At 36.6% G+C, this 27,228-nt stretch overlaps 1 protein-coding gene across 1 annotated transcript in view; it reads left to right on the forward strand.

Annotated features, from left to right (window-relative positions):
* LOC140170436 (solute carrier family 22 member 15-like) overlaps nucleotides 1-20,786 on the forward strand; it is a 50,940-nt gene extending 30,154 nt beyond the window's left edge. The window contains 7 exon segments of the mRNA XM_072193809.1: nucleotides 1,356-1,447; nucleotides 2,052-2,276; nucleotides 4,212-4,346; nucleotides 5,554-5,639; nucleotides 8,567-8,681; nucleotides 11,575-11,647; nucleotides 18,571-20,786. Of these exon segments, the coding sequence (XP_072049910.1) occupies nucleotides 1,356-1,447; nucleotides 2,052-2,276; nucleotides 4,212-4,346; nucleotides 5,554-5,639; nucleotides 8,567-8,681; nucleotides 11,575-11,647; nucleotides 18,571-18,795 (951 nt within the window). The 3' untranslated portion in view covers nucleotides 18,796-20,786.
* The last annotated feature ends 6,442 nt before the right edge of the window (nucleotides 20,787-27,228 follow it).

The following is a 27,228-nucleotide window of genomic DNA, read 5'->3' on the forward strand; positions in this document are numbered from 1 at the left end:
TCCTCCGTTTTGTACTTTTTCTTCCAAAAAACATTTTCAGGTTGTATTTGCACCTACTGTTGTCAAATTTTAGCTCCCAATGCCTTACTATTTTTCAAGAAAAATTGATTCCCCCTCCCTGGGCATGAGGTGTTGCAACAACATAATAACTTGTGAGGTCACCATGACTTTTTTACTGACTGTATTGATGATATTGATTTATTGATGATAATCCTTCATGAGATAATTTACAGTTAATCAGTAAATACAATCAGAATATTGACAAACAAAGGCAGGTGATCCAATTGACAGCCTTATTCCTTTCTCCCACTTAATCCCACCAAAACTGAGATTTTTGGCATCTGAAGACTCCATTCATAACACTTTTGACTTGATATGCAAACCGCTAGAGCAATCTAACCTGATATAAGATTGTTTAGATGATAGGCTTTCATGCAAGGCCTAACATTTTTTTGATTGGCGTAACCCGACTGACCCTAAAAATAGGATGGACCCTGACTTTTTTTTGAAATTACAGAAGAATTAAATCAAATTTAAAAAAGAAAAAAGTTCAAAGGCTTTTATCATAATGCAATTTACAGCTTTAAAAGTAAAAAAAAAAAAAAAAAAATCCAATACAACCTACTTACCCTAATTTTTTTTATGCCAAACAAAGAATTTTTTTAGGCCTAAGGTACAACATTAATATACTACATGTCGTCATATGAGTGCAAGAAAGTCATAGCTGCCTTTTGCCATTTAAGATATGTAGCACTGTTAAAGAAGAAGCCCCATCATAGAAGTTCTTCTGGGGTGAATCAAACCTGCCTGGTTATCACATTAATCAGTGATTAGGTTACCTTTGAATTTGATGGGTGCTGGTTATTGTTGCATTAACATGTTTAAAAACATCTGTCAGCACATGTTAAATTCAGAGATAATCTTGTCACTGATTAATTTGATAACCAGACAGGTTTGGTTCACCCCAGAAGAACTGCTCTGGCGGGGCTTCCTCTTTAAGGTGGCAACTCTGGAGGTATAGTGGGACTTGACATTCTCCCAGGTGGTCTGTTTTCTACATCGTCGGGTGAATGCAAGAAAGTCATGTGCAATGGCTGCCTGGCAGATTTTGAAATTAAATTTGCAGAGGAATCCAAAAACTAGGCAAAAATGTTAATTTCATTACGGCATTGAGTTTGAGATTGTACTTGACATGATCACAGTTAGTCCCTTCTTTAATGCAAAACAAGGTGTTTTTGGCCCTCAAACACAGATCTTTGAAATTGTTATGACCCTCTATGGCCTATGAGAAAGTTTAATCAAGAACCACTGGGTATATTATGTGCATAATACATTTATATTTTTTGTCTTTTCAGCTTTATGCTATATTAGCATATTTTATACGTGATTGGAGGTGGTTAACAGCCATTGTTTCGTTTCCATTATTTGCATGTTTAGGATTTAATTGGTGAGTGTGATCAGTAAGCTATGTGTTGTCTTTTTTTTTTTTTGATAGTAGCCTTATTTTTTAAATAATTTTTCAAATAAGGAAAATTTTTGACTAAAATGACTTTCTTAGTCAAAATGGTAAAAAGTTATATTGTGGATTTATTTGGTCAATAGTTTAAAACAAAATTGTTCTTTTATTGTGTTTTTCCCCAAAATCTGTGTTTATATTTTGATTCCATTAATTATTTCCTTTCCAAAAATGTATACTATATTCTGCATGAATAATTACAAAGTTACAGTTTTGTGAACAGTCACCTTTTAAATGACAATAAGGGTAGCAAATCCATGATATTTCCTGTTAGCAGGTATAATTATCTTCTATACCATGATCTGCTCGTAATAGACGGGACACAACATCGTGAATTGATATAGAATGACGTACACACTGCTGGGTGCAGCAGCAATGTGAACTGCACTTTACTGTACTGTACTTGTTGAGTGACTGTCATGCGCTTTTTGTGGACAGGGGCATAATAAGTTGTCACTTATTGACACATGCAGTAACAAATAATACTCATACCAAATCTTGACCATGCATATTACATACTGTTTTTCTTCTCTAGGATAATACCAGAATCACCTAGATGGCTAGCATCAAAAGGCAGGATATCAGAGGCAGAGGACATCTTGTATTATATTGGTCATCGTAATGGTAAACCACTCACCAAAGCACAGGTGTCCTTGAGTAGTCCTAATAAAGGCGCAAAACAAGACAGACAATATCAGGTTATGGATTGTTTTAGGACGCCAGAATTAAGAAAACGAATGCTGATTAATATATTAACATGGTAAGTACAGGGAGCAATAACCGAATAGGGTGCAACTCTACTAGTCTCATTACAAGACTGCCCTACCCTAAACCCTAACCCTAAACGCCGTAAACGAGGACTGGACTCTAGTCTAGCAAGTTGCACCCTATTCGGTAATTATACCAAGCAGGGTCTTAGCTAGAAATTGAGGGTTGCCCGTCATTTGAATAAAATTGCCTGTCCTAATTTGACCTTTAAAACATTTACCAGACATCTATATAGCCCATTGGGGTTCAAAGAGTTCAAATATGTGCTGATATGGCCTTGTTCTACAAATTGGGATCTACTAAAAAGGGCAATTATCTTCTCAAAACATACAATTGAATACCTGAGTGGAAGAAGGGCCCAACTCCATCAAAACTGTTTTTGAGATATTAAGAAAAAATTTAATATTTGGAAAAGTTTTATAGACAGAATGTTTTCATCTTCAGGGGACCTTTAATACATGAACATACAATATTACATACATTCGAAATTTATTATGATGTTTCCATGGCAACGGTACAGGTCTTAATACGAGCTGGAGTTGGGCCCTTCTTCCACTAATATACTGCAAGTGCTAGTTCCGTAAGCAGACGTGTTATAAATAGCTATAGAAATTAGGTAATTATCCATTAATTGCAGAAGTAGAAGCATGTAAATATGTTAGCAAGAAAGTTTATTGTAGTGAAAAGCAGATTTCATGGATGTACAAAATTCCTCTTTAATCCAATATTAGTGGAAGAAGGGCCCAACTCCTTGGATTTGGGCCTTTCTTCCATGAAAACCATGATTAAGTGTACGTGGAAGACTATTTAGAGAGTGAATTTTGGCTCATCTTTCACACACAAGGAAGAACAGTCTGCTGGCAATAAATGCTGGGTCTAACTCATTTTTGTAAAAAATTGGAGTTGGGCCCTTCTTCCACTCAGGTATTCAATTTATAATATAGCATCTGTCAAAGACATTAATTTTGCCCGTCCCAGGAGCAAACTGGCCGTCTAAAATGATGGCCAGACGGGTGGCTAGCTAAGACCCTGATACCAAGTACAGTAAGACAAAGAATTAAGGTACTGTTCACACCTGTATATCCTAATGCCTAAATAAAGACAAATATGTCAAAATTAAGACAAGCAGCCAATACCTGTACTCTTTATCTCAGATTTAAGACAATATTTGTTGAAATTGTTTGAGAATTAAAGAAACGGTGATCTGAAACCTAATGAAGAAACAAAATCAAAAGTTGCACTTTTGTGTTCTAATCAATCAAAGCACGATGCTAATATAATTTTAACATGCTAATCAATGGAAGCACTGTGCTAGTTCTCTTGTTCGTGAATGCTTTTGTACAAATCTATAGGGCATGCAATGGAGCAAACTGCAACTTTTAAATTGGCATCTTCCTTGGGTTTTTTGGATCGTTGTATCTGCATTTCTTGAACAATATCAATGAGTGAGGTCTTAAATGCGAGTTAAAAGATTAAACTGTGCTGCTTCCAATTACGACATATCTGTCTTTGATTAGGATATACAGGGAGTGAACATGTTACTCGAGTTTGGTTTTGGTAGTGATGTACCCCTGAGAATTTTCAAGTGGACCCCATCCATATACAAATTTTCCAAGAAATTAAAATTTAATACAAATTGCCCAAACTTTCACAAATTGCCAAAAATGTTGGCAAATTTTGACAATTTTGGCTACTTGTTTTAAACTTTTACCGACACGTATAATGAGCATTTATTCTACCATTTTAGGTATTTGGGGGAAAATTGGGATAATAAAAAAAGACCCATCCATATGTCAAAATTGGCCTAGAAAAAGGTGTAATTGATATACCAAATGGCTGAAAATGCAAAATTATGTTTGGTCATTGTACCGAGGGGTTTATCTCTTGAATGGTTTTCAATGTATTGTGTTTGTAATATTTTCTACAGGTTTACATGCAGTATGGTTTACTATGGGCTAACTATGAATGCCAGTAATTTAGGAGATAATATGTATATCAGTGTGGCACTGTCTGGACTAGTTGAAATACCAGCATACATTGCTTGTATAGTGTATGTAAATAGGTAAGCTTACATAATATCGATCCACACCCCTTGTTGGTATTATGACTTGCTAAAGTTTGTTCGGCTTATATAAGGCGCAAAAAAATAAGACTCATAACACTGTGTATTGATATAGAATGACGTGCACGCAGTTGGGCGCAGTGCTCACGCTAGGTGTGTGTTGCGTAATGTGTGACTAGCGCACACTTATGTGAATTTACGCGAGCGTAAGTTGGGACTTTATTGACGCACGCAGTAACAAAAGCCGAACCATTTCCACCTTATATAAACCGAACAAACTTTAACATCCAGCCATCCACTCCATGAACATGAATCAGCAAAAATGCACCCAAAACTGTTGAAAATGAACAGGATTCACATAGAACATGCTGTTGGTTATTTGGTCATTTACAGACTAGTAAACAGTTAAAATGGGAAGTATCGGAAGGTGTGTCAGGGTATTTTTTCTAGTTAACATACAAGAAAAGAATTGACCAATTATTAAACATTGTACATGTAAGGTTTATGTAATTGGGCCCACTTGTTACATTTGACCTTTGCAATTACATATGAGAATTTTCCACAGAATTAGATAAGGAGAACCGGGACTCCCTATACTGCCACATACAATCGTGCCGTCAGCTATGGGGAGAAAATTAGGGGTATTCATGTCCTTGCCGGCGGTGCGCAGAGACAAACAAAACAATTCTGCATCTTTAGTGTCTTGGTATCCCGTGCAGGTGGCATCAAGTGCGTCTCTCAAATATGCCCATCATCCATGTCGCTCTTGCATGACAACAATTGCCTCAAGCGCATTCCAATGGAAACTGAATACCCCCAATTTTTGCTCCATGCATGCCATGCATGTATCAAGATGGCGGTCGAGTCCCTGTAGTTCTCCTTCTCTAATTCTGTGGATTTTTTCCATCCATGCAGCAATGATATGTAATTTGATCCAATGAGGCCAAATGCAGCAGTTGTGAAATTGATATACAAGCAAAAATAGGAGCAGAAATCAGTATCAGAAATTTGTCATTATAATGTTCACAACCAAGTATAAGGCATAACAGGATTTCAGCAACTGATCGAATGCTTGATGGTTGATGATGATAATAACATAATTTTCATAATTAAATTGCCTCCTGTTGCATGATGGGATCAGATTGTATCACATAATGTTCACTACTGCTATTGAATAGATTTTCTATATTTTCTGTATATTTTTCAGGGCAGGAAGGAAGCGTATGTTATGTGCATCTTTGTTATTAGGTGGCGCCGCATGTTTAATATTTACCGTCTTACCAAAAGAAATAGGTGAGTGATACATAGTATGCACCATTGCTGTTTTAAGTCCGCTCACTCCACATGAACTGTCTGCTAATGATAACCAGGGATGTGATTTGTCTGGATTTTTCCAGATTTTTTGTGGCCAAAATTTATGAAATTTTATTGATTTTCAGTCTGTTTTAGGGTATTTTGACCCAATTTTGGACTGTTTTTCTGGATTTTTTACTATTTTCTGGATATTTCACAAGCTTTGAATCACACCCCTGTGATAACATCATGAACCGTTTTTGATTGGCTTAAATCTTTCCCACGGCGTCAACCACATCATCAAGCAAAACATGAAACAAATGCTTTCAATGTGTTAATCTGCTACTTAATATTCAGAGTGGTGACCCCATATAGTAGCTCATAGTCATGTGGGGTGATTGTATTTACCAAATTAGATGTACTATACATGTAGTCTGTATATCTTTCTCAAGACGGTAAAGTAAAATAAAATTTTGAGATTTTCTCAAAAACTGTTAATTTTGCAGGAACCTGTTATCTAGTTGGATTCGTTGCATCATTTCTTTTCTGATAATGTACACTTTTGTATACTTCCCATCATAACATTACATACAATAAAAAGCAATGCAAGCATTTTGCTAGGCAAATCCAATGAAAAAGTAACTCACTACTTAAGCTTTCGCCATCACGGCTGACGGCTTGATCACAAGTGACTTAATAGTCCACTGCTTTTCCTTTGAAATGGCTTGTTGACATTTCCCGGAAGTGATGTTTTTGTTTTGAGCAGTGGATCTTATACGTGATCGAGAGAGACAAATACTTTCTGATACTTTCCTTTATTTGAAATGTTAAGTATATAAATGTCTGAAATGACGACAAAACCAACACCATTTTCTATGTAAACCCTGTTAATTTTCATTTTTTGCATCTCACACAAAATGTCAAAATCATAATGAGGTTTATTTAAGTATATGAAGAGCTCTGTTGCAAAAGCCCTTACATCCACTTTTGGCTGAAATTGAGTTATTGGCATGACATTATAGTGTGGGTAAAAATACACATTTTGGTGGTTGTTTCACCTTCATACCACTTTTCCCTCCGGAGATATTGTATATTTCCCGTTTGGGAAATCTTAGGAAATTTCTGGAAATCTGAACTTAAGGGGGTACTACACCCCTGTCCAATTTTGAGCATATTTTTGCATTTTCTCAAAAAATTATAGCGCATTGGTGACAAGTAAGATATGTATATTATAGGGGCAAGGACTACAACTACTGCACTGGAAATTTTATTTCGCACAGACAGCAGTTGTGGACTTGCCGTCAAAAATGAGGGAAACCAGTATTTGATCAATAAATCAATAACTACTTGCCTTGAGTTGCTGAATTTTCAGAGCAATAGTTGTAGTCCTTGCCCCTACAACATGCATATCTTAATTGAATACCTGAGTGGAAGAAGGGCCCAACTCCATCAAAACTGTTTTTGAGATATTAAGAAAAAACTTAATATTTGGAAAAGTTTTCTAGACAGAATGTTTTCATCTTTAGAGGACCTTTAATACTTGATCATACAATATTACATACATTCAAACTATATATGATGTTTCCATGGCAACGGTACAGGTCTTAATACGAGCTGGAGTTGGGCCCTTCTTCCACTAATATACTGCAAGTGCCATTTCCGTGTTATAAATAGCTACAGAAATTAGGTAATCACCATTAATTGCACAAGTAGAACTCATGTAATATGTTTAGCAAGAAAGTTTATTGTAGTGAAAAGCAGATTTCATGGATGAACAAAATTCCTCTTTAACCCTATATTTGTGGAAGAAGGGCCCAACTCCATGGAGTTGGGCCTTTCTTCCATGAAAACCATGATTAAGTGTATGTGGGAGACTGTTTAGAGAGTGGATTTTGGCTCATCTTTCACACACAAGGAAGAACAGTCTGCTGGCAATAAAATGCTGGGTCTAACTCATTTTTGAAAAAAATTGGAGTTGGGCCCTTCTTCCACTCAGGTATTCAATTGTTACCAATGCGCTATAATTTTTGAGAAAAATGCAAAAATAGGCACAAAATTGGCCAGGGGTGTATTACCCCCTTAAATGAATATAAAATTTTAGTAGCCTTGAATGTTCTTTACTACTAAAACCAAAACAAACTATTTTGGGGTCACAATGTTTGAAAAAAATCATTGTAATTAACGAAAGCTGTAGCTTCAGAAATACTCAAAAACATCATTTTCCCGGATTTAATTAAAAATTCATAATTAAAGAAGTAAATGAGATAATTCAATTTTTCTTTTTGATTTTGAAAGCATTAGTCAAGTTACATAAAGTAGTGCAAACAAGTGGGCTCAAATTTGATTGCAAAGGTGGTTTCTAGAATAGGGTAAATTTATTTTGTTGCAAAAGCCCTTACATCCACAAAAGGCGCAATATTAAAGAAATAATAAAATAAATAGGAAGGCTTGAAAATTGTACCTAAACTATTCTTTTAGTTTCTATTCATCAACACTTTAGCCGAACCCAAATTGAATCAAATCGAACAAGCAATACTTGCACAATTAAAAAAAGCTGTTTTTCTCAAAAAGTCAAAATTGGATGTAAGGGCTTTTGAAACAAAGCTCTTCATATGGGGGCCCACTTATGAGGTTTTGCATTTTACCTTTGGAATTACATATGAGGTTTTTCCTGCCCAGGGGTGATATAGAACACTTCCATGCTATAGATGGTGACAGGTGTATCTGAATAGGGCCATTCCATTTGAAATCCATGCACCTCCTTAGGAAGACATGACCTTAATCTTCCTCACAGGGAGTGTGAATTTCAAAAAGGGTTACCTGAATGGGGAGATTAAGATCATGTCTTCCTTTAGGGATGTGTTTCATTCAACTGGAATAGCACATTTGTGCTATAGTTTATAATTGTTGATGTCATTATCTTGCAGAGGAAAATAATGCAACTGTTGGTACATCCCTGGCACTTATAGGTAAAATGGGCATTTCAGCAGCTTTCTGCATCATTTATATTTACTGTGCTGAACTATTACCTACGGTATTAAGGTAAGCTCAGAATGATCTCATACCCATTTGTTTTTGTGGGTACACATACATCTCTCCAAAATACACATTTATTTAGATCAGGCTCAAATTGCGATCATTTGCTCAAAGCGCTTGCATAAATGTGTACATCCATATCAAAACGATGCACTTGTCGGCTGATACATGTGTCTTATTTCACAAAATAGATACCAGACTCATCTCTAGCTAGTGGAGGTCACTTCAAATCATCCCCCAAGTCACATGGTTAAAGAGTGTTCTCTGTATTACTATACCATGTGACTTGGGGATGATTTGAAGTGACCTCCACTTGAGAAAGTATCTGTCTCAGGAAAGTCTTACCATTTTACACAATTCCCTTTTATTGCCAAGAATTGACTACTGTGATATTGTATGGGGCAACTGCAGCAAGTATTTATGTGACAGAATAGAGCACCTCCAAACAAGATCAGCCAGGGCTATTCTAAGGAAACCAATTCGCACAAGTAATGAGTATCTTCGTAAAAAGATGGGGTGGGAAACTTTGGAAAAGCGCAGAAATTACCATCTCAATCTTGCTGTTTTTAAATGTCTTTCTGGGCTGGTCCCAAATGCTTTGTGCAATCATTTTTCACTTGTAGGGAATTCCCACACTCTCAATACTCGCTCGAGTGCTCACGGGAAAATCAGACCCATTAGGCCTTTTCTTGAATATGGCAGGCGCTCATTTCAATATAGGGGGGCTCTTGCTTGGAATCAACTTCACAATTCAATCATTTCTCCGTTACCAACCAGTACTGGTGTTTTTAAATCAAGATTCTATCCAAAATAGTAGGTTTATAAATTTCTCTTGCCACCAAACATTGGTTTAAAATTTAGGCTCTTTTGTTAAGTATTTTTATTTATAATAGGCATTGCAATGATTGTTACAGGATCAACTTTTGCCAAATTTCTTTTGTAAAATGTTTTGCTGTTTGATTATTGTGTTCTATCCTACATTTTGTAGCCACTAAGTTTTTATCCATTTCCTTTGATTATTTGAATGTAGTTTGTTGTATTTTGAAATCCTGATTTAAATTATTATGCTGGCATAATGTTTTATCATTTTAAAATTTAAATTCTCATAGTGCAATAAGAAATAATAATAATATTAATTTTGTAAATGTATTTAAAAATGTAGTCTAATTAATGCAATATAGTGTGTGCTATGTATTATTTTTTACCCATCTTTTAATATTATTGTTGTACCCAATTAATTTTGGTAATTCATGTAATTTAAGTTAATATAGTAAATTATTCTAAGTGTTTTGTAATTATTTATTTGTATTTTTAGATGTAATAACTGGGCCATATGGAAGAACAGGGGAATACTTAAATTTTCCCCTGAATATGGACCCAGTATAAAGAAGAAATAAACAAACAAACAAAGATGAGTCTGGTATTTGCATCCTACATATTACGTGAAATAAGACACATGTAGCAGCCGTTAAGTGCATCATTTTGATATGGAGGTACACAAATATGCACACGTTTAAAGATGCCACATAGATTTGACGTGGAGCAGCTGTCTCACCCTGTTGATGACACTGCGATTGATCTATGTTTTACAGAAACCATATAGTTTTATCTTATTATATGTGTACATCCATATCAAATTCAAAAGGATGCACTTGTTGGCTGCTACATGTGTCTCTCTTTTTACATAATTACCAGACTCATCTCGAGTGGCGGTTACTTCAATGCATATGCATCCCCAAGTCACATGGTTTAGGAATACTGAGAACATTCCTAAACTTGGGGATGATTTGAAGTGACCTCCACTTGAGATGAGTCTGTTATTTATTCCTAGCTTTTACATAAAATGAGACGCATGTAGCAGCTGACAAGTGCATCCTTTTGATATGGATGTACACATATTGACAGAGTGCACAATATGTGAAGCTATCTCATGCAATCAGATCAAAGGTGGCAACAATGAATTTGAGATATCGCCAACAATATGGAGCAAAAAGCATTGCAGAAGAAAATTGAGAATATAAAAGATCATAACTTTGTACTGTTTGTACATGTATCATAGGAATGTCAGGATATCAGCAGAAGTATACTATGTAAATTGATGATAAAAAAAAGTAAGGTTTATTTCAAACTCTAATGGTGACCCGCAGGTCAAATTGCACGAATTTACATTAAACACACCTAAACAGACACAATGCAATTTGCAGGCAGCAGCTTACTCAGCGCCAATGTTGCAACAAACAACTAGTTACAAACATCCAACCCCACCCCACTCTACGTAGACAATGAGGATAAAGTGCCTTGCCCAAGGGCACAACACGTTGACATGAGTGGGGTTCGAACTCGCAACCTATGGATTATGAGTCGAGCGCCTTATCCACTCGGCCACACGTGCTCATCAATAGTAACAAGTCAATTTTCAAAATAATATGCTTCCTTTGGTCTGATTGGATCAGATCCTGTCATAATTAGTATTTGATTTGTATAGCTGCTTGTTGGAGACAGGGCTGTCAACTCTCACGCATTGGCCGTGAGTCTCACGCATTGGGTCACTTTCTCACGGTCTCACGCCAAGGTAGTATAATCTCACTCCTAGGAAGTAAATCTCACACAAAAAGCTGGAAAATGAGTAAAATCTCACGCATCGTCATGAATAATTTGTTACTCCTACCATCCCCCACCGCTTTTCACATTCTCGAGCACTGTGGCTCAAATAATCATGGTACAAAATGAACATTGGAGTCGGCTAAGCCCGGTACGCCTCTGTCTCACGCCAAGTAATTTCAAAAAGTTGACAGCCCTGAGTTGGAGATCGAGAATCAAGTAACTGTCAATCCACAACACCATAAAATAAAATGTCGCCTTAAAGTTAACTCATGTTATTGGACTTTCTTTTGCACAGAAATAGTGGTATGGGTGTGTGTTCCATGGCAGCTAGATTTGGAGGCATAGTAGCCCCAGAAATTGTACCGATGGTAAGTATGTGGTCACCAAAGGCTTAGCCACTGACTCGTCCACCTGTCTTCTGAATGGGCAATCATTTACTTGAACAGTCAAAATTAATAGGTACATTTTCACAGGAAAATTTTCTGGACACGTGACGGGCGCAGACATATTAGCATTATGGAATGTGACCCCGAGCACAGCGGGTGGTCTACCAATGTATTTGAATAGGAAGAATTCCTCTTTTGATGCAAAATAAGTTACTTGTCGCAAGTTGATAATATTATGGTAATAGTTTCCATGCATAGATTAATATTTTTTTCCATAGGTAGATATTTTTGAAATTACGTTTTTGATGATATTGTGAAGAAATTAAGATTGCATAATATTCAATAAATTTGCAATGCACAAAATTGCAGCCAAGAATACTATTCCAATTCAAAATTACGAAGACTTGAATAGCGAGGTCACCACCGGGGGTCAGGGATCAGGCTCGAGGTTACACTCACATTGATATGCATTGGTCACATGTCCAGAAAATTTTCCTGTGAAAATGTACCTATTAATGTTGACTGTTGAAGGCATGAAAATGCCTAAGCCGTCCAAAACCTGTCCAATACAAATCCCTGATGAGATCAATTTATAGTAGAATATCTTTTGAGATATTGAAATGATGAAAGAAATTAAAAAATTTTTCAGGTAGCAATTGATTTTTGGTACCCGACACTGCCAGATTCTGTCACATAGTAGACGTGATATTATAATGTATTTGTATGAATCTTGGAACCATGCAGTGATTGAAATAGCACAAAATCTTCAAGGACCACTTGGATTTGAAATCTGAGGGCCCTCATCAATTTTTACAAGCCTGAACTCAAATTGTAAATTTGAATGTCATACTGGTCCACATGGTGTGACACTTTGTAAGACTTAACCCCTTGAGAACTACCTGCCGATTGGCCAAGAAGAAGTTTTCATTATCAAATGGCCCAATCAGCAACATTGTTAGAATAATTTCACCACACAAAAAATTGGGGTGAAGACCACGCATCTTATAGTCAGGGAGTGAAAGCAGTTTAGGTAGAATTAATTCCTCAGTCGACGATTTTTTGTACCAATTTTGTAGAATATATTGTAATATTGTATTACAAAAATCGACTAAAAACTACTTTGGGCAACAAAATTTACAAGCCTTTGAAAATTGCACTTATTTTAACTTTGAGCAAGTTTAATTCAAGAGGTAAATAAAAATACTTTTTATGCGTGGTCGCATCGGCTATCGCGGCGGCATTACGCTGATACATTAGCGCCAAATTGCGAATACTGCGCATACACCGCTTTTCGCGCTGAATCACATTTTATTATAGGCCTAATTATCCTTCCGCTGACACACGGCTCGCAGCATTGATGCATAATATATTTTGCCATTTATTGACGGGCGGATTGTTTGCGCTTTGTTTTACCAATGAAATGCGGTTGTTAATTTGGATCTTCAGCATATTTTTAGCTTACAAGATATTTCAAGGCACGCTGTTTCAAGGTGTCGATTTAGTATTAGTCTAACTTTGCATCAGTTATATATGTCGGGCATTGTGAAAAATCTAAACATTTTGCTTTGGACCTCGGAATATCCCTCGGGGCTACGCCCCTCGGGATATTCCTCGGTTCCAAAGGCAAAATGTTCAGATTTTTCACAATGCCCTCCAAATAACTAATGCGCAGTTATTAACCTATAATTATGTTATGCACCTACGCTACGATACCCCACTAGGTCTATTATTAGGGGAAAAAATGTCTCTCGTCCTCGGCTCTAGTCCGGGTTTTTTAAAACAAAAAAGAGGAAGAGCTGCTTTTTTATTTCTTATGAATAATCTAGCGTATACAAAATGATATGTCTGGAAAAAAGACAAGGGCTTAGGGCCTAGATATTTGTTCTGAGAGGTAGGCCCCCGGGGCCGGGGGTAGGGCCCATCTAATTTGGCTAGGCCTATATGTGATTGGTTCTTTTAAGTGGATCGTAGGCCTATACCTATGTCCAGGGTAGCGTGTAGTACGGTAGCCTGTGTCCCGATTGACCTTTTCCTCGTGAAGCATGGTGTCAAGATGGTGAAAGTCTAATAGAGTAGAAACTGGATTTATCAATCATAAAAATCTAAACTTGTTTTACTTCAATCCTATACAAATCTACAAATAAATGTAGGCCCTATTAAAGCTATAGGTTAAACTAAGTTACGTCAACTTTCGTTTAGAAATAAAATAATATTTGAGCAAGGTTGTTTTAATGATAATCCGCCATCATTGTCAGTGACTCAATTTCATGGGGCGATAACATTTCAACTTAATCAATATAATGGCCCAATAGGCTATGTGCACGTTTAATAACCCTTGCCTACATTTCTTCCCGAACAAAATAACATTAATTACCATAAGTACCTATTAAACTGATATCGGATAATATGTGGCTGGACGCGGCGAATGAGCCGTAAACTCGGCAAACTTCATTTCAAGCTACAGGTGAAAATATATGCAAATCTCGTATTTTGGCGAAGTTGAGATTTTTGCAGATTTGAAATGTTTAAACTTTCTTCTAAACACATACAAAGTTTTATTTTAAAGAAATAAGTGGAAATATGAAATAATCCACATTTTCTGAGGCCCATCTGATGAATGGTCATTTTGCTTCCATAACTTTGATCGCGTTTTTCTCGGTTTCGCGTTTTGATTCATGACAACCTATAACAAGCCATAACTTCGCTTCTGATTGTCATATGAAGTTCATTGAGGTGTCATTTTAATCCCTGAAACATGTTCTTTGCAAATATGTAAAAAAGTAAAAATAACCAGAGAGTGACTTTACGGCTTATTCGAGGTGTCCAGGCACATATTGCCAACAATTATTTTAATCAACAGATCATCATTTACGCCATAGTCATGGATTATGGTATAGGCCTAATAATTATCAAACAAATGCGATATCACAGGTGTATAAGCATGTGCATGCAGGTATACTATGACGTAGGCCTATCATAGTCCTATTACTAATAGGCCGTCAGTTATATTTTAGGCCTGCATTAGGCGGGACATTAGGAAAATAAAAACACGATAAATCTACTGCATTAGCAAAATAATTGCATATAAATAGGCTTATAAACAACCCAGTTAGTAGGCCTGGACCAATCTGTTAGGTGACTAAATGCTTGTCGGACCAAATGGTTTGTATAGATCAAATGGGTTATTAGACCAATTGTGAGACCAAAAGGTTATTAGACCAAATGGTTTTAGACTTATTAGGAATTAACTAAATGGTTATCGAACCAACTGGTTAAAAAACAGAATAAAGGTGCATGGAAAAAGAGGGGAAATGAGAGAAAGCCAATCCACGGAGATACTTAGGTTTAGATAACTATTAATTTCTGTTGTAGGGCCTAACTTGTAGGCTTCTTGTAATGTCTGATATACGATCTAGTCTGGCCTATACCATGTAGGCCTATACTTTAATATCTTTTTCATAACAAAGTCCTATACTTTTTCCACAGAAAACAATATACATTCTTGTCGAACCGCTCTGATAAGTTTGTATTTATTTAGGCTATAAGTGTTAAGGCCTATGGGTTTATTTATAGACCTAAAGGTCTAAATTGATTAGACGTTTAGTACGCCTATACTATAATGACGTATAGGTCTAGGTTTAATGACTAAGCTTAATTACAATTAATGACATCAATGTATTTTATACATTAAATGTATTACTTGATTTTTTCATATCCATTCAACAAATGGGAACACTTTAATTCAGGTATGACAGGTAAAACTTACACAATTAGGTGTCGATCAATTAGACACCGACTTCGTGGTGTCGTGTGTTGTGTGACGCGACGCTCTGGTTTACGCAGTATGCAACGCCAACACGCTCACTTGTTGCGCGCACGCAAATACAAAACAGTAAGCATGGACGCGTTAACCATGTTTGCGTAAATGCGCCTTAACAGTCGGAAACGTTCGTGATTTGTGTATTTTTACTGTAAAATAGTGATTTTCAAATGCCTGTAGATATTTTTTGCCCAGGGTGGATTTTGGGCGATTTTGGATATGTGATAGAAAAATTGAAGCCACGCCTACCAGTACAAAATTGTCGATTGAGGAATTAATTCCAGCAGACAGCCTTCCCAGAGCTCTCTCTCCCTCACTATTATGTGATCTGATTGCGTCATCATGTCAAACTACATAATAGCACAAAACCGTTGGCTGGGCCACTGTCACACGCGTGGCTAGCTATACCCGTTCTACTGGTTGGCACCCGAGGGATCAGTGGGTCAATTCTCGCTATTCACAATAAGGGCGCCGCCAGCGGTTTGCGATGTAATCGTGATGTATCATGGGAAAAGGTCGACATCCAAGTCCGCGCAATACGAATATTACCATGCTATTACATAGGAACATGTGACAATATTTTTTAGTTTGTCAAAATAAAGGTGTTACACGCGAATCGATACTCAATAATACTTAATAATGTGATTTGAAATGTGCACAATTAATTTTTTCTCTATCGATTTGCGTGTAATACCGTTATATTGACAAACTAAAAATATTGTCACATGTTCCTATGTAATAGCATGGTAATATTCGTATTGGCGCCGGACTTGGATGTCGACCTTTTCCCATGATACATCACGATACATCGCAAAAATGTTTTCAAAAACTATTTTTGCAAACATTTTTGCCAAATATTGTGTCAATACTTAAATAACATTATGTTAAAATATTTGAACCCAGCAAACACAGAAATGTTCTTAAAATGTTTTTTCAAAACCTTTTAATAACATTTAAATGTCGGGTTATATAAAGGTCATGAAAACGTTTTTAAAACGTTATTGAAAATATTTTGGGCAAACATTTTTGCATTTCTGTTTAGAATGTTTTGTATCAAGTTTTCAAGAATGTTTTTGGAATGTTATAACGTTTTTATACCCTTTATATAACCCAACATTTAAACGTTTTCGGTAAAACATTGTTGTTTGCTGAGCAGTAGATTATCAAAAAATGTTTTTTAAGGTTATGAAAACGTTTTATGCTATAATATACCCTTTATATAACCCGACATTCAAACGCTTTTCTGACAACCTTTTATAACCTTTTGCGAATGATGTCGAAAACGTTTTGTGTTTGTTGGGATGTTGGGCATTGAAAAATCTAAACATTTTGCTTTGGACCTCGGAATATCCCTCGGTTCAAAGGCAAAATGTTTAGATTTTCACAATGCCCTCCAAATAACCGATGCGCAGTTATTAACCTCTAAGTAGAGCACACAAGATAAGATGTAGAGGTTGAAAAAACAACATTGCATCTGACCGGATTTGAACCAGCGATTTTGTAAGTAGAATGACTTACTGAGTAACAGAGTCACGCTGGAAAAGAGTGGAAAATTAAAACCTCTAAGTATTGCAGTTTGAACCTAATACCTATAGATTTCAATCTTCAACAGTGTGCGTCTGTTGCTCAGATGGTATTAAAATGTTGTTCTATACAGGCGCGTAGCAAGCGGGGGGACAGGGTGGACGAAGTCCATGGGCCCCGAGGGTTCAGGGGCCCCGAGCACAAAAACGAAAATTAAATAAGGGCTGATGAGAGCAGGGCCGGATTTTTATACCATTGGGCCAGGTGGGCCCGGGTCCAGGGCAATTTTGGGCCCCAAAATTGCCCTATGCATCTTTCTTTTAACTCCAATAGCAGCATGTTTTTTGGTCAAAATAGGGCAAAATTGTAAAATTTTCCGCGCTTCGCGCGCATTCAAATACCACTATATATGTTGATCTGGGGCCAAAATAGTCAGAAATTGAATTGAACAAAATATGTTAGTCCCCCTTGGTCCCACATTAGTTAAACCAAAACTTGGCGACTGACTTGAGTGCACATACCTACCTCGCACGTGAATTGGGCCTCCAAATTTTGGCCTGGCCCAGGGCCCCAATAAGGTAGGCTAAATCCTGCCCTGGTTAAAAGGGCCCGTACTGCTCCTTGTCCATGGGCCCCTGATGCTCTTGCTACGCCCCTGGTTCTATAGTTATGAAGGATGCCGGTTCGATTCCAGCCAGATGCACAGGTAGTTTCTTCAACCTTTATGTGCGCTGGCTGCTCTGGGTAAAGAATGATTTACCACTCTCCTGTAAAATCTACATGTAATGCTGCTTTCATACTTTCTGCCGCTTGCCGCTGAGCAGCGTGATGCTTTATCATGCCGCACACTGCTAAAGCGGTAGCGGCATGACTCTGAAAGCCACTCTTGCCGCTCAGCACCACTCCAAAATCGTATTTTGTTCTCAAACATCAGAGTGGCACCGCTCCGTGTTGACTTGAAGTCAACTCCCAGCCAGTGTTGCAAAAACTTTTCAGCGTCAAGGCGCGGCACATTGACTCGCCAGGCTGCGATAAAGGATTCTCAAGTAGCCCAATTTTTTAAGCTTCCAAAAAAGCGCCCAATACCGGATATTTGGGCGGATTTACCCGAATTTATAAAACAAAACACCTAATTAGGCGGAAAACACTTGACTTTAAAACTTCCGGTACTTACTGGGAAGTTACTGGCCGATCAATAAATGGTCACAAAACCCATTGTAATTTCAATTTAGAGCTTCAGAGACTCCAAACCTTTATAAATCGGCTAAATTGAAAGGAAAATACATCAAATTACTGCTGCGGCCTGAGACTGGCAAAAGTAGCCCAATTTTAGGCAAGTAGCGGTATGCTTTTTTGAGTAGTGGCAAGTGATTGCCAAGTAGCCCAATTGTGCGCCTAAGGCGTGGCGTTGGCATCACTGCTCCCATCGGTGCTGGTCACCGCTAGCGTTTTTGGTGTGCGCAGTGAAGTAAAATCATCTTCAAAGCAGCAAGTGGCAGGAAAGTATGAAACCAGCATAATGGTCTGCAATGTAATCATTTCTTTTCTTCCATGCCTACAGGGGGATTTCTTAGCCTACCTCATATTTGGAAGCTTTGCATTTGTCAGCGGTATCCTCAGTACTCGACTTCCAGAAACACTAAATCAGCCGCTTCCTGATTCTATTGAAGATGTAGAAAATGCGCCCTCAGGAGGGAACAATGCAAAAGTTACGCTTGATGATGAGAATGTGGTACAAGCAATGGAAGAGAAATTGACTATGCTTGATGCAGAAGAAAAGACCTAGGTTGGTGATTGTCTGCATATAATATAATAATAAATTTTGGATTTATAAAGCGCCTTTCTCCAGATCTTGGAGGACTCAAAGCGCTGTAATTTCGCTGCAATGGCACAATCAGATCGCATTTTAGATTGTAGATTTAGATTGTAACATCCACCAATTATCTGTGCAGCTCCCCAAATTCAATTGGGTGAAGGAAGTTGTTGATAACCAAACAACTAATCACCGATTTTTGCGATACAGGAGGAAACCGGAGATCCTGGAGAAAACCTGCGAGAGCGAGCATGGAATCGGGGCTTGAACCCGGGACCTCAGTGGTGCAAAGCGAGGGAACTACCGCTGCGCTAACTCGCCCTCCCATGGATGCAGTGGTGTGAAAGATGTATATCAAATGCTCCTATTATAACAAATAGAGTAAGCTCACAGAAGGGCTGTGCAATGGTTGCACACAATGATGGGAATATTGGTGAAACCGGGAAGTGTCACCTGGGGGTGGATACTCACATGTACAGGTGGTACAGGTATGTGCGGCAGCCAAGGGTCCCTTTTTCAGGCGCTCCGATTTGGATCATGCTCCAGTACTTTGGGCCTCAAACTCTGTTAATCATAGCTCTTTACTCAAATTTGGACAATTTTTGATTTTTTTAGCTACCTTGTACAGTCTATTAATTTGACCCAATTTTAGTTCACTGGACCCCTAAAATGTTGAAATTTCAGTTCATCAAGCCTCTATTTGACCCAGAAATCAGTTCTTAGTTCCCAAATTTCGGCACCGCACATCCTACCAACATTTAAGTTGAGGTGCCCCCACCCGGGATTGCCGCTGTTGAAGCCATGGGAGGGATATAATTGATGATGCAGAGACTGCATGGGTCTTTTACTTGCTGAGCTTTTTTCCTTCCCCAAACATGAAAGTTTTTAGTTATTGACTCGTCCAACTTTGTCCCTTGGAAATTTTGCCCTATGACACTAAGAAAATGATTTGATTGGCGTAACATTAAAAAAATAGGGTAGGGAGGTCGCGAATTTTATGCCTCCACCATGCACGAGGCATATTTTTTTGCAATATCCGTACTTTCATACATACTACCATACCTCAGGATGCTGTAACTTCCTTTTAACATCAACAGCCACAAACTACTGTATTTCATTTAAGAACAGTTTATTATCCATAATCAAATTTAAAAGACCTTTTTTTTTCTTTCACTCACTCAAAATAAATAAAAATATTTAGGGTTGGCAATATATTTAGGGTAGGTCATGTTACGCCAATCAAGCAATTGTTCTTTTTTGGCCTAATTCATAAATTATATATAAGGTCTCTCAGCATAATATGTGTGTGACTGAAAGCTGTATACCAAAGACTTCCTCTGATCCAGTGGATTATTTCCTGTAGTTCCTGAAGGTAGTCGAGTCGCCTTGGTATCCTCCTCTAATCCAGATGATTATTTCCTGTTGTTCCTGAAGGTAGTCACCCTGGTATTTCACTCATTGAATAGGCCAAGTTATATTACAGCCAGCCAGGGTTGTTTGATTTAAATCACACCGATTTAAATCACTTGATTTTTTTTTTAAATCACTGATTTAAATCAACTTTTTTCATTTTTTACCATTTTTGATAAAATAAGTTATTTTCTTTCTTAAATTGACTGTTTTACTTCATTTCTAATGTTTCTACAACTTTTGGATACAATTAAAATACCTCTATGATGTCACTTTATCTATTGCTAAAAATTCATTTTCAAGGTGCAGAATTCAACAGGGTTTTCCCCCATGATTTCTCCAAATTTTTCTTTGAAATTTTCACATGTAAAAACATGTTTTTTTTTTGTTGTAAATACCTGGTAGGATTGTGCATATGACTAGCATTCCACTAGTACTCTTTTGACTTTATTATGGGGTTTAGCAGTTCTTGGAATAAAAAAAATCAAAAAAATTGATTTAAATCAAACAAATCCGATTTAAATCAAACAAATCCGATTTAAAAAAAAAAAAAACGATTAAAACAAAAAATCAAAAAAATCAACAACCCTGCAGTGAGCCAGCCAGGTTTATAATTTTGGAATTTTACCAGCCTAACAACAATGTTATCAACTTGTTAAGGGGAAGATCCATGTAGGAGTGGGTAACCAAATTTGAGTTGGTAGGATGTGCTGCTAAGGACCCATCCATAATCATACCAATTTTCTAAGAAATTTGAACCTAAAAGTGAAAACTGTTATTCAAAGTTAATGCAAATTGCCAAACTTTCCCAACATTTTTAGCAAATTTTGGCTACAGTTAGGCAACTTATATTGAAAATTAATGATTCATATATGTGACACGATCTGGTCCATGGGGGCCAACGGCGGCAAATTTGAAACTGAGATAAAGGTAAAAATATGGAGTCAAAAAACAATAAAATACATAAGAAAATAGACATCAAAAAACGTCATAACTTTAGAACCAAGTATTCTAGACATTTGCTGCTTTCAGTAAATGGTAGCCTATTGTATGTATAATATAATAATTACAGTATCTCAATTTTCAAAATTGCCTCCTTTGGCCCCCATGGACCAGCTCGTGTCACATATATACCAAAATTGGATTACATGTAGAAAAAGGGGTCATTGATATACCAGATGGCCTAAAATGTGACCCATGTTTGTGGGACATAAATGTATGGTCATTTGTACTGAGTACCCCCCTGGTATATACCTATACCTAGTACAGTTTTCACCACAGAACTTCAGCGGTCTCCCAATTTGGCGCAGTTTATGGTGTGTACGGAAGTGGGGTTCTGATTGGCTAATTGAATCATGTCATCATCACTTCTGCACCTCATTCGCTAGTCAAACTGCGTAGCATTGCATGACCTAGTTGATTTATGCGATAATACGACAGAGCAGACGGACACCACTGAAGTAATTTGCTGAATAGTATAGTAATATATTCTTATGTTAGGCCTAGCATATGTTTTGTTTAGATGATATAAACAAAAACATGGTAGTTTTAGTGGTTACCACTTTGGAAGTATACATGCTCTAATGCTCTATGTACCACTATACTATACTGCGCCAATAAAGTATCCTTACACTTAGAAAAATAATCACAATTTCAAAACTGAATAATATTGGGGTAAATTTGTTTTTTTAATAGATGTAGATGGACTATCTAATCCTGCACATTATGACACCACATTGAATCCAATGTGACCTCAAGAAATAAAGTTATAAGTAAGTGAATAGACGAAGATCCAGTTTTAAAAGTGACAAACTGGCCTATACAAGGCGCAAAAAGATTCCAACAAAGAGACAACACATTTTCTTCAATGAAACGATAGACATGAAACCTGGTGGGTACAGTCACTATTTAGAGACAAAGTTTTGGAAGGCCATTTCAGGGTCACCTGGGGTCAACTGAGATCAAATTAGTATAAACAGACAACACTATTCTTGACATTGGCCTATGTATTTTGATCAGTTTCGGTCCATTTGGACCCATTTCTATCCAATTCCACCCGATTCGATTTATGTCGCTAAATAGTAATTCCCTAAATTGATTGATGTATTCTTATATGCTCTGCAAATGAGATAGCTACCAACCAACCAGATGTACCCATTGAATGTGATCTGTCACATTGCACAATCGACTCCAAGAACAATTACTTTCACTGTTACGAAAAGCGCAGAGCCACAGCGCCGTTGGTGCTCTTGTTATTTCAGTTTTTACTTCTCTGTACTTTTCATAACTTTCATTTTATTTGTCAGTTCCTTTGTTTCAGTTTTCTTTTGTTCCTTTTGTTTTCAATTAAAGCCAAATCGATAAATTAGCCATTCACCACTCTCAAACCAGATGTCTAGTCTGTGGAGTTTTGAATAGGCCAGTTTGTCACTTTTAAAACGGACCTTCGTCCAATCAAATGCTTGTAACTTTGCTTCTTGAAGTCACATTGGATTCAATGTTGTGTCATAATGTGCAGGATTAGATAGTGCATCTATTAAAAAAACAAATTTACCCCAAAATTGTTCAGTTTAGAAATTGTGATTATTTTTCCAAGTGTAAGGATACTTTATTGGCGCAGTATATGATCAGCTCGTAATCGGGGCAATTATTAGGCTTTATTCACTACGCTGAAAAGTAGACCCAAATTAAGAGTGATATAGTTGATCTGCCTGATCTATATTGTGAGTGTTAAAGAAAGTAGGCAAAGTACAGGACTTCAATTAATAATTTGTTATACTTTTAGTGAGATGTTACAAGACAGTTCCCTCAAAAAATATTGATATTAATCCGCGATGTTATAAGGCCCGCCTACTACAAGCTGATCAAAGTGTAGGATACACATTTTATCCTTCTAGATAAGAATCCATATGACTGGAGCAATTGAAGTCATTATTTTGTTTTGATGAATCCAAGTGTATGAAAATACTGGATCTAAAACATAATAAAGATAAACTTGGGATGCTATATGCCAATATTTATTGATATCGCTATGAATTTTAAAATATTGGAACAACATACAACTCATAAATAGGAGCTCAATCGATCCAATTTTAACTCAAAATTTAGAATAAGAATATTTGGATTATGGGTCTTGATGTAAGGTAGAAAACACAGTTGGTTACAGTTGAATACCTGAATACAAAACCCACCCAAGTCCAAATTTTGGCCAAATTAAGTTAAGCATGGGAAATTGTTGCTTATACATACCGTATTTCACAAATAGTCGCCTCAAATAAACGCCCCCACCACTTTTTTCAACCAAGATGTTTCAAAAATGCCGATATTTCCATGCTATCTTATGTAGTAAGCTTTCCAAGTTGCCCACATATGGTAGATAATAGCGTCAATAATTGGCTAAAATCTGGATTGAAACCCGGAAATGAACCAGAAGTCAGTGTTTCTAGTTCATATTTCGTCATTTTAGCGTTTTTATCGCTCTAAAATTGACCTTTGAATAAACGCCTGGGAAATTTAACGCTCGAGGCGTTTATTTGACTAAATACGGCAGGCCTATCATATATGTAAAAGAACAACACAAATCCACCCTCTACATGCATCTATTGAGCATGTGAAATCCAAAAACCAAGTCCAGGACTTGATGGTTTTTGCACACATATTATAGTGTCTTCCCAAACAGAGCAAAATGGCTAAATTGAGGCGATAGCAACAGTGATGATGGAATAAGTAGAAAAAAATCCAGAAATGAAGCTGAATGGGCACAGAACAAAAAAAAAAGACTGAGAACAAAGGGTAAAGAATACACCAACTATGTGATTCAAAAAACAACCCATGTCCGGCATACAAGATGACCCCCCATGAAGTTCCCGAAATGCTAATCGTTATACCTAATACAGTTTAACCTACTCATTTGCATGTAAACTCGCCCTATTTACCAGGTAAATCTAACTAAAAAAATTAAAATGGTACACAGTTTTTTTAGTTTTCTCAAAATCACTTTTCATGGACTTGGGTGGGTTTTGTATTCATGTATCCAATTAGATCAGAATCTGATCACACACCTTTTTTAAAAATTCCAATCATTGTAATAATGTAGATATATTACAAAATCAAATCTTCCTATATGATATATGTATTCAACATTGGGCTGTTCCAGTTGAAATCCATACACCCCCTATGGAAGACATGACCTTAATCTCCCACACAGGGAGTGTAGATTTCAAATGGAGTCGCTCCTTTTGGTACCCCATTTGAAATTCACACTCCATGTGTTGGAGATTAAGGTCATGTCTTCCATAGGGGGTGTATGGATTTCAACTGGAATAATCCATTGATTTATTTTCTCATTCTATATGAAATTATTTTCTAAGGAGTTATAAATGTGACACAATTTGCTCCATGGGGGCCAGAAGGAGACTAACTACCTGCGGGGCAACCCGGAAATCCAAAATACCCCGGACCATTCCAGACCGACTCAGAAATAGATATCTCAAAACTTCATAACTTTAATTTAGAACCAAGTATGCTAGACCTTTAGTTTTTCAGTAGGCTATATGATGGCCTAATGTTTGTATTTAAGGTAATAATTATAGTAACTCAATTTTCAAAAATACCTCCTTTGGCCTCCATGGACCAGATTTTGTCGCATATTATTTTATATGCTGTCATTTTCGCGAGTTTTTTATTTGCACACATTTTGCAAGTGAACATGCAGGCGTGAAAATAGCACCCGAATAATGTTATATTACACTTGCATAAATTCTGTGAAATTTAAACTCACACAATTTCCAAATGTCTTGAAACATTCTGTATGTGAACATAAGTTTAATTAAATTTTTTCATTAGGCAAATTGTGGAAATGTTTAGCTTTATATAATTATAAATTAATGTGAATATCTCAGGGTATCTATTATTATCAATATTTCTTTATTATTTTTTTTATTTACTTATTTTTCTGTAACAAAATTTTAGCCGATATTTATTGTAAAATGCTGTGTATACCCCCTTTTTGGACATAGTTTCACGCCCAGCTCACTTTATGGAGAGTTCATATGCAATAAGCGATATATCCGTTTTTCTTGATTTGAGATACAGGCAAATATGAATAAGTCAAATGTAAAGAATATGATAATATGTGATGCGATCAAGCAAAATCAGTCGAAACTCGGAAATATTAAATTTTCAGTTTCTTGTATTAAAGATAGTAAAAAACATTTACAAAGCTACGTTTGGCAGAAAACCCAATTGAAATTGAACAACCAGTTACAAAGATACGAGCAATTAAAGTGTTTGCAAAATAAGAGGAAACAAAAGGAAATATTTCCTTTGTTTGGCTATATCTCAAAATCAATATTTCTGAGTTCTGACTGATTTTGCTTGATCACATCACATATATGTACTGTTTTTTTATCAAGTTAAAAAAAAATACATTGTATTTCATAGGATTTAAAGCTAGCATTACAGCTGCTGAGATGTCGGCAAATGGACACAGAAATGAAAAGATAACAACACACAAAAATGTGTTCATATAAGAGGTTTCTTTTTTTTTCTTTCATCGCCTAATAGAGTTACATTAATTTAAACTTTTATATTCTGTAAAATAAACAATTTGTAACATTTCTAGTGTTAAGGTAGGCATAGACACATTTGGACAAATTTGTACTTTATACATTGTTAATAACTCTTAGTCAGTGGTAGGTATGTCCACATTGCTTATTATAGAGGGCGACGTTCAACTCAAAAAGCTCAAAAGTTGCGACCACAGTAAATGGCTTAACTGTGTAATCCCCATATAGGAAAATACAAAATTTTGAAATTTGGACACCAGAAACTTGGAGACGTAGTCTAAAAAGTGCTGGTCCTTTATCCTTGATACAGAAGTCATCATGCAGTGATAGTTAGATTTCATAAAATAAAATCGCCTTTGTGTAAAACGGATCATCGTGGTGAAAAATGATGCATTACTGGCTCTTTTGTACAGTATGTCATTGTAAGGCATTGTCAATGATGGCCGCAGAAAAATGAAATTTTTAAAAAACAGACATTTGCCCATAACTTTGTTGATATTTGAGCTACAGACATGGTTAACCCCTCATTTTTTTAAGTTAAATGATCACCTTTTTAAACAAAATAATTTCCATGTGAAAAAACCTACTTGAAAATTTTGTGATCATGCCTATCAGTGGCTGTAACTTAGCTTGTTAGCACTGAATTTCATTAGTTCTGCATGCCATCTATCACACGGTAGACAGCAGCAACCAAGTTGTTGTAGAAAAACGCTTGTTGAGTATGTGGTGCGTTCTGTATAATACACATACAAGATCGCACTACGCGAAACTAAGACGGTAAACCAAGTTTTGTTCATTTCAGAAAAAGGGGTTTTCATGACAATAAATAAATTTTTGCTAAATAATACAGTGTTTATTTATTAAAATAATATTTAACTGACTTAGAATGCGCCGGCATCCACTACTCAAAATATTGGACCTGCCTGTCGTCTATCACATGGTAGATATCGTTTATTCTCTAAGTAAATGACAAAACATAATTGCATAGTGCCACTGATGTTGTTCTCGCCATCTGCCGATAGTCAGCAACAGTATTGGCATGACCTTAAGCTTCCACGTACACAGGAAGTGTGAATTTCAAATTGGGATACCTGGATGGACGACTCCCATTTGAAATCTACACCCCCTGTGTGGGAGATTAAGGTTATATCTTCTATAGGGGGTGTAGGGATTTTAACTGGAATAAGCCTCCCAGTTCGCAAATGCTGACGTCAATCCTGAATCCGGCTTCCTGTTATTTACATATGTATAGGCAATGCATGAAGTGGGTAACATGCTTCCTCAATTCTACCTTTTGACATACAAAGTAGGCCTACATCCCGGGGGGGGGGGTACTCAAGTTTGGTTTTGGTAGGGACGTGCCGCTGAGAATTTGAAAGTGGACCCATAAATATACCAATTTTTCATTGATATACCAAAAGTCAAAATT

The sequence above is a fragment of the Amphiura filiformis genome, chromosome 14 (genome assembly GCF_039555335.1).
Source record: "Amphiura filiformis chromosome 14, Afil_fr2py, whole genome shotgun sequence".
Taxonomy (NCBI): Eukaryota; Metazoa; Echinodermata; class Ophiuroidea; order Amphilepidida; family Amphiuridae; genus Amphiura; species Amphiura filiformis.